This window comes from Antrostomus carolinensis, unplaced genomic scaffold (genome assembly GCF_000700745.2).
Source record: "Antrostomus carolinensis isolate BGI_N321 unplaced genomic scaffold, ASM70074v2 scaffold28932, whole genome shotgun sequence".
Taxonomy (NCBI): domain Eukaryota; kingdom Metazoa; phylum Chordata; class Aves; order Caprimulgiformes; family Caprimulgidae; genus Antrostomus; species Antrostomus carolinensis.
This window is the reverse complement of record NW_010303125.1, coordinates 4,676-5,548: the sequence shown is the minus strand read 5'-3', so window position 1 is coordinate 5,548 and position 873 is coordinate 4,676. Positions and strand designations below refer to the sequence as shown.

The 873-nt window shown below is 56.1% G+C and overlaps 1 protein-coding gene across 1 annotated transcript in view; it reads right to left on the bottom strand.

Annotated features, from left to right (window-relative positions):
* LOC104521871 (sodium-dependent proline transporter) overlaps positions 1 to 476 on the bottom strand; it is a gene marked incomplete at its 5' end in the record, with an annotated part of 7,316 nt that extends 6,840 nt beyond the window's left edge. The window contains 2 exon segments of the mRNA XM_010163991.1: positions 1 to 108; positions 465 to 476. Coding sequence (XP_010162293.1) covers positions 1 to 108; positions 465 to 476 — 120 coding nt within the window.
* Positions 477 to 873: the final 397 nt, after the last annotated feature.

Sequence of the window (873 nt, the reverse complement as noted above, 5' to 3'; positions counted from 1 at the left end):
GAGGAGGAAATCCAGCCGCCCCGTCCAGTTCCCTCTGTCTTCAGGGCACTCGGAGCCCAGATCCCCGTTCTGGCTGCTGGGGCTCACCAGGAGCTCTGGTGTCACTGGCTGAGTGAGAGAACAGAGGGTAGGAGAGGGCAGATAGGGGTTGAGGAAGGAATAAAAACAGGGGATAAAAAGCTGGAGAGAGGGAAGGAACTCCGAGGGCTCAGGCGTGAGTTTGTGACCCCGAATCACACCACTGACACTTGTCCCTTGAGGAAATCCCCATCCCAGCACCTGTCTGTGCACCAACCCAGCCAATGTCCTGCTCTGTTGCTGAGCAAGGAAAGGGGATAAATGTGATCCCAGATGGCCAGGGCTCCCCTGGGAAAGGCAGGATGGCCCCGGTTCACCCTGGGAAGCCAAGACCCATCCTGCAACCCCAGTTTCCCGAGAAATCCTTTCAAGAGGCTGCTATAAACTTTCCTGATCTCCTGCAGAGCATGGGCACGAGGACAGCAGGGGAAGAACCACCACTGGTGTGCTAGGGAGCATGACACCCAGCCTCACCTACCCCTGCCACGCCGGGCACTCAGCTGTCACTAAATGCTCCATGTGTTTTTCACACTTTTCCAACTGCCAAAAGCCTTCACCGTGGGGATTTAGTGACGTGCTCCCAGTTGTCCCTGCTGAGAGAGCTCCTTCCAGCTTTCCTAATCTGCCCTGGATCAGTGAGGCACAGGCAGTAGGCAGGGATTAACCCATTCCCTTCCTCCCCAACTGCCTCAGCTCTGCAAGAGGGAGGTGCGAGTCCTGCAACACATTTAGGTTGGAGTGATGCACCAGGAGGACTCCTTGGTGTTTGTGTGTGTGTTTACAGCAGGTCTACAG